This window comes from Myotis brandtii, unplaced genomic scaffold (genome assembly GCF_000412655.1).
Source record: "Myotis brandtii unplaced genomic scaffold, ASM41265v1 scaffold368, whole genome shotgun sequence".
Lineage (NCBI taxonomy): Eukaryota > Metazoa > Chordata > Mammalia > Chiroptera > Vespertilionidae > Myotis > Myotis brandtii.
The window spans coordinates 471029-477861 of record NW_005364139.1 but is presented as its reverse complement, the minus strand read 5'-3'; the positions used below and the strand labels follow the sequence as shown (position 1 = coordinate 477861).

At 45.3% G+C, this 6833-nt stretch overlaps 1 protein-coding gene across 1 annotated transcript; it reads right to left on the bottom strand.

Moving 5' to 3' along the window:
* Window positions 1-694: 694 nt before the first annotated feature.
* On the bottom strand, window positions 695-6614 carry LOC102264250 (5-hydroxytryptamine receptor 3C-like). Its single transcript, XM_005872121.2, has 9 exons — window positions 6548-6614; window positions 4684-4850; window positions 4276-4320; window positions 3718-3827; window positions 3282-3451; window positions 2927-3087; window positions 1464-1668; window positions 1060-1275; window positions 695-929 (listed from the first exon to the last, which is right to left on the bottom strand). Exons 1-9 carry the CDS (start codon window positions 6612-6614, stop codon window positions 700-702), a joined length of 1371 nt encoding a protein of 456 aa, XP_005872183.1. The 3' UTR covers window positions 695-699.
* Window positions 6615-6833: the final 219 nt, after the last annotated feature.

The following is a 6833-nucleotide window of genomic DNA, read 5'->3' as shown; positions in this document are numbered from 1 at the left end:
AACGTTAATTTGGGATTATGTTAGCACTCTAAGTGCTTAATGATGAATGACTCATATATCAGGCTGTGACAAAAGGCTTCACTCTTCAAGCAAGAGATGCCTGGTTCTAGCACATTATTAATTTCTGAAGCTTAAATCCAGGATAAATGGATTTAGGAGGTTAATTCCTCTTCTGTTATAATTCCTTGTAATAAATTTGGTCTCTTCTCTCCCTTCTTCCATTTCCACATATTGTCTCATATAGGAGAGAGAGAAAGAGAGAGAGAGAGAGAGAGAGAGAGAGAGAGAGAGGCGGGGGAAAGAGAGAGAAAGAAGAAAAACTATTTTTGTAATGAGAAGTTTCTTCAAGAAGACTCATGTTTAGTCAAGAAGACTAATCCCAAGATTTTTTTTATACTATAATATAATTCAGGGAAGAACCAGTGCTTTCTGCAAAGGGGTTTATTGGGGTAATTCAATCAACGAAGTATTCCTGAAGAGTCAGGCAGGCAAGACTTATGGGAAGGCTGAGGGGGTTGATGGCATGCAGGAGCAAGGACCTAACTCTGGGAGGGTATAGGAAACCACCCAGGACTGGCCTGACTGCACAGAAGGACTAGATTAAAAATAAGGTGAGGCTGGAGTATGGATGGGCCTGAGAGCCTCTGGTTTCCAGAGGCCAGAGAAGCTCCAGGCTGGAGCTTGCAGATGGGCATCTGCCTAGGTGCTCCAGAGGACAATGACCGTGGTGAGGGAGGTGGCCATGAAAAGAAGGTAGAGGCGGAACAGCAGGGTGTCCATCATGTAGCTAAACTGCACCCACAGGCTGGCCAAGTGCTGCTTTTGAGCCTCATCTTCCTGTCGGGTCCTTGTTGACTCAGGGCACCCATTTAACTCTGCCTCTTGGGGACCTGGCACCTTCCACACCAATTCCACAGGCTCCTTCAGACCTAAGGAGAGACAGAGACCCAGACATGGACTGCAAAGGTCATTTGAGGATGGAGAGGAACAGGGAAGGAGGCAGGAGCAGAGAAGTGGAGGTGTTGCAAGAGGAAGTGAGGACAGTGCTGACTTCGTTACCAGGCAGTTGGATGGGGGTGAGACGCAGGCCCTTGTTTCCCTTCTGGGGTGCAGTGAGATAGGGTTCCCTTGGGCTGGTGCAGTGCAGAAGCAGAGAATAGAGCCACCGGGGCATAGGTGGGGGCTGGGTGGTGACCAGGTGCAGCAGGTAGGTGATGAAGACGGTCTCCAGCAGGCTGAGCACCATCAGGGAGAGACACAGGGCAAAGTAGACACCTGGAGGGAAGGCAAGCCTATGTGAGAGCCAGTGGCAAGTCCCAGGACTTCTTGTTTCCTATTTTCTTAAAGTACCCTTTTTAAAGATTCCTTTTTCACTCTGAACTGGTTCCACCGGTCTCGGTCTCTCTCCCCACCTCATCCTCCCAACCTTGCTTTTACTCTCCTGAAAGAGGGAGGGGCCATACTGATGAGGGGGGTGCCAGTGTCCGGGAGTAAGTCATTCATCATGAGCAGGAAGACATTGTAGCCCAGCAGAAGGGTCATCTTGAATGGGGCACGGCTCTCGCTTTCTGCTGGCAGGAAGAAGCTGAGGGCATCAATGGCCATCAGAAAACCACTGGGCACCAGAAGGTTTATGATATAGAGGAAGGGCCTGCGCCTGATGGCCACCTGGTGAGGAGAGAGGTAGCAAGTGAAGAGTAGGCTGGGAGGCTGCCAAGCAAGTTACGAGCAAGAGTTGAGATTTGGCCTGGTCAGTGTGGCTCAGTGGTTGAGCGTGGACCCATGAATCAGGAGGCCACAGTTCAATTCCCAGTCAGGGCACATGCCCGGGTTGCAGGCTCGATCCCCAGTACAGGAGGCAGCTGATCAATGATTCTCTGTCATCATTGAGGTTTCTATCTCTCTCTCCCTCTCCCTTCCTCTCTCTTTGAAAATGAATAAAAAAATGGTTTTTTTAAAAAAAAGAGTTGAGATTTGTCCCAGCACAAACTGTCTAGTAAGGAAAAGTCACATACACTGTCTCTTCAACAAAGTCATCTTAATCACCACAGCCTGCCTTCCCAGGGTTTGATTTTTCCATACTGGTTACTACTGAAACATATCTCATTCCTTCTTGGCCCAAAGTGTCAACTTTTCCCACTTACATTTTTATCCCTACCAAGTGCTCTTAGCCAGATTGAGGGACCAGATTCTTAGATTATCATGTGCATTTTATCCTTGTTTTTCTGCTTGCTCTCCTCATCAAGGTTTAATACCTAGTGAATTTGCTAATAGAATTTAAGACCAATGGGAGGGAAAGTAAGACCGTGGCAGATATTTTGGGGTCACTAGGATTTGGAATCATAATATCCCCAAGACAGTGTTTCATAACTTTCCCACCCTCTCTTTTTATTTTTAAAAAATTTTTATTGAATTTATTGGTGTGACATAAAATTATATAGGTTTCAGGTGTACAATTCTACAGTACATCATCTGTGTATTGTATTGGTTGTTCATCACCCCAAGTCAACTCTCCTTTCATCACCATTTACCCTCCCCCCCCCCTTTACTCTCTTTTACCTCCCCTCTCCACTTTCCCTCTGGTAATCACCAAACTGTTGCCTGTGTCTTCCACCATCTCTTTAAAAAGGTGAACATAAAAATTCCAGCCCTCCAAAAAGTTCTGATGTCCCTAGGGGTGGGACGCTCACTCTCACTGCAATCACTGCCTTAGGAGCTTTGTTTCTTCGTCATGGAGGATTTATTCCATCAATATTTGCTGAGTGCTAGATACTGGGCTAGGTACTGGAGATTTATCAGTAAAAAAAAAGTGATAAAAATCTCTGCCCTCATAGAGTTTATTTTCTAGTGGGAGAGCTTATGCTCCAGTGAGGGACATAAGCCATGCATCTTAGGAGAAAATCACAACCGGGGCCCCTGAGCTCACATAGAAAGTGATTTGGTCGTACTGGCTGTCATCCACAGCCATCTTCATCGTGGTCTGGCGGATATCCAGAAGTATCCACTCCCCCTTGTTCTGCATGAGGTTCTGTGATATGTTAGAAATCTCCTGCACATCCTTCTCCAGGCCCAGGACCATGGTCTCCACTGCAAAGAGATCCAGACAACTCAGCCTCCCCAAATGCTCCCAACCTCTTTGCCCAGACTGTTGGATTTCTTGCCACTTAGCTTCCACATCACTTTCGGTGAGATTCCCTCACTGTTCCCAGCTTTCTGTCCTCTCCTCTTCCAAAACCCTTTCTCTGCCTCTCAACAGACTACTGTATATGAGCCTCACTCACCTGTGTACAAGAAAGAGGTGAAGCTGAGCGTGCAGTTTTGTTCATCAAAGGGGAAATAGAAGATGTCCATGTTACAGATGCTGGTCACCTTCATTGGTTTATCATATCTGATCTGCCCTTGACTGGTGACATAAGCCATGAGCCCTGTAGGTGTATGATCCACATCCATGCTGTACATGAGAAAGAGGAGGAGGTGGGTGCTGTGGGTTCCCCATTAGACGTGGCCTTCTTTCTCAGGTCCCCTCATTCCTGTGCTCCAGCCCACTTGTCTGGTTTCCCCCTTCTACCGATCTCCATGTTCTGGGGATTTTGTAAGCTCCTCAGTTCAGATTCTGCTCCTTTCTAAACTGAGTCTTTGGGTGGCCCCTATGGACTACATTATGCTCCTCTGTGGAGATATGGTTTCCTTCTTGCCTTTTTCATCCCTGGTACTCACAACTCATTGATGAAGATATCTGGAAGCCACAGGTTCTCAGCTGCTATGCTGAGCTTACTGATGCCCCCACATTCCTCTGGGTTCCACCTGATGAATGGATTGTACCAGACCTAAAGGAAACCAGGACATGGGCAAATGGGATGGGAACTAGTTTTAGTCTTGCTCTATCTCCTGCACTTTACATTCCTTTTTTCACTTTCCCACCCCCTCTCTAGTGAAGCTGTCACAATGTCACTAACAAAGCCTTACTTACGTCCACTTCTTTCTCAGAGCTTTCAAGGAAGACCTTGAGCTTGGCTTTGGATTCCGTTGGGTGGAGCCATTTAAATCTTGGCTTCCATGACCTTGGTTTATTCTACCTTCTCCCTGTGCCCCATCTCTTCCCTCCTAAACTGGCAGAATAGTCAGGAAGCTTTGTGCTTTCATTGTTGGTCTTGCTCTGTTTGAACTTTCTAATTCATGGGTATTCTCGGCTTAATACATTGTAATCTGCAAAGTTGGACCAAGGAGTAGAAAAAGGAAGGTACTATAATAAAGAGGAAGCTTAGAATATCATACCAGATTTAGCCACAGGAATGATGTCATCAGTTGAAGCTGTGCATCCTGGAAAGACAATTTTCATCCAGGATCATTAGATCTATGAAGTCAGGTCCAATGCCACCACTCACCTCCTACTCATTTCCAAGGCTGTTCTGTGTGGCAATTATGATTTTTCAATCATAAGCCACTGAGAAATGTAGGTTAAATAATCCAGGGCACATGGGAAACATAAGTAAAAAAAGCAGTATGAGGCCATTGGGATTATGTTTCTTGTGGAGTATTCCAAAAAGGGACAGACTTAACCTGCAGTAATATTGTATGTCATATCCCTCTACCCATAGTAGAATGAGCTCTTAATTTTACAAAATACAACCAGGAGACCCACAACTTATCACTAGATTATTGCAGTGTTGGGTCAGGACTTACCACTTCCAGGATGGCAGACAGGGTGAAGGAGATGTTGACTTGAGTGGGAATGCTGTAGTTGATGACTGGACGAAAGGCCTTTCTGTCAAACACTGCTTGGAAGGCAGCAGGATCCACCCCATACTGGTCAAACCCTGAGCAATTGATGGTAAAAATGTCGGCTCTTCCTATAGAGAGCAGAGACTCTGTGAGAGAAGTGCCAGGGCTTGGGCCTGGGAGTGTTTCTGCACAGTGAGAAAATAGGAGGCATGGGAGAAGCATATGAGCTCCTCCTTCCTGAGCAGGGAACATGGGCTGAGCTAGTAGGCAAATGGTGGAAGTTGATGAGGTGAGCTGAGTCAGGGCTCCATCCTTAATTTCATTGTTTCTGTCTCCATGCAAAACTTATCCAAAGGTGCATGCAAACTCAGCCCTGACCACTGCTTTTCGGTGTCCTGCTATGTTCTTAACAATCTCACCACCAACCTTTTCACCTTCACGCAATGTCCTTCCATTGCTCATCTCTGTCCTTGAGCCATCTGGGTGATGTCAGTGACAAATTTTGCAACCACAGTTCTCTTCCTCACTATTAATAAGGCATAGATGATGATAAATTAACAAAAAGGGGAGTAATCAGATAGGTAGTGTGAGATCAGGCACGTTCAGGGTGGTATGGCCTTACACACTGTTGGCATCAGGTAGGTACTATGAGATATGCAGGACCTTAAGGAAGGAACCCAATTTTTCAATTTAATGAATATTTAAATGAGTTTCTACTATGTGCTGTGATTGTTCTCTTCTAAAACTCAGTAGTCATCACCACTGAGACTACCTTTGTATTTTTTGTTAATCCTCACCTGAGGATATTTTTTCCATTGATTTTTGGAGAGAAAGAAAGAGAGAGGAAGAGAGAGAGACTTTTGAGAGAGACACATTGATTGGTTGCTTCCAGCACGGAGGGATTGAATCTGCAACCCAGGTATGTGCCCTTGATTGAGGATCAAACCCAAGACCGTTTGGTGTGAGGACCGTCACTCTAATCACCGGCCAGGGCACCACTAAGACTATCTTTTTTTTAAAAAAAAAATTTTTTTTTATTGATTTCAGAGAGGAAGGAAGAGGAAGAAAGACATTGAAACATTAATGATAAGAGAGAGTATCATTGATTGGCTGCCTCCTGCACTCCCCACACTGAGGATTGAGCCTGCAACCCAGGCATGTGCCCTGACCGGGAATCGGACCATGCCCTCCAGGTTCATAGGTCAATGCTCAACCACTGAACCATGCTGCCTGGGCTGAGACTATCTTAAAGAGAGTTCCTTGATACCAATCTTATACCCAACCCCTTCCTAGTCATACTTTGTGGAGTAGAAACAGAGAATGATGTGGTAACATCTATATTTATTTATCTCTGATGTTGTACTATTCCTGGTTGCTCGTTTTCAATAATGAACAGAAAAAATACTCTAGACTGGGAAAAATTATACTGGAAAAGTTTCCCTCTTCATGATGTCTTATTCACATTCTTTCCCTTAGCTTCCTTCCTGTTCCGTTTCATTTGTTTCAAGAGAGCTAAAAAGGAATTCTCTTCTTAACATTACCTGATATCCGGAAACCATGGGGATGGATTATATGCTTGGAAAGAGAAAGACACAGGGAAGAAGAGGCCAATCGAAGCAGGAGAGTGATGAAGTAACTAAAGAGAAGAGTGAGCTAACCTTTAGGATCCTAGAAAGAGATACAAAGCTGTCAGTGTTATAAGTTTCTGTTTTTACCAAAATGAATATCCAATCATTGGCTGCCTTGGAATAACAAGAATTAGCCTGGTTTCTCTGTTCCCCAAAAGCTATATGTCTGCTTTGCTCCTGCCCTTGTCCCATCTTACCTTGAAGCAGCAGGTGGAGAATGAGGCAGAAGAGGAATCCCTCCCCATGGAGCCAACCTCTTTCCATCCTCCTCTTCTTGGCTCTTCTCTGGAGACAGTGGTGATGTTGACCTTAAAAGACCAGAGGCCACACCTTGAGCCCTAGCTTTGAATAATACAGGTGTCGGGTGGCATTAGCCACCCCTCTAACAAGCACCCTTAGTGCTAAAAGAATGTCACGGAGGACTACCCACCCTGAGACCTAATTGGACCTGAATCTAGTCTCCAAAATTAATCTGGGAAATCA

What these genes read in the sequence shown, in the direction of transcription:
- LOC102264250 (XM_005872121.2), bottom strand. Translation starts at nt 6,614, where the DNA reads ATGGAAAGAGGTTGGCTCCATGGGGAGGGATTCCTCTTCTGCCTCATT. An exon ending in TCTCCACCTGCTGCTTCAAG is followed by an intron (nt 4,851 to 6,547) that starts GTAAGATGGGAC and finishes TGCTCTCTATAG; the next exon opens with GAAGAGCCGACATTTTTACC. An exon ending in TGTCTGCCATCCTGGAAGTG is followed by an intron (nt 4,321 to 4,683) that starts GTAAGTCCTGAC and finishes TTGTCTTTCCAG; the next exon opens with GATGCACAGCTTCAACTGAT.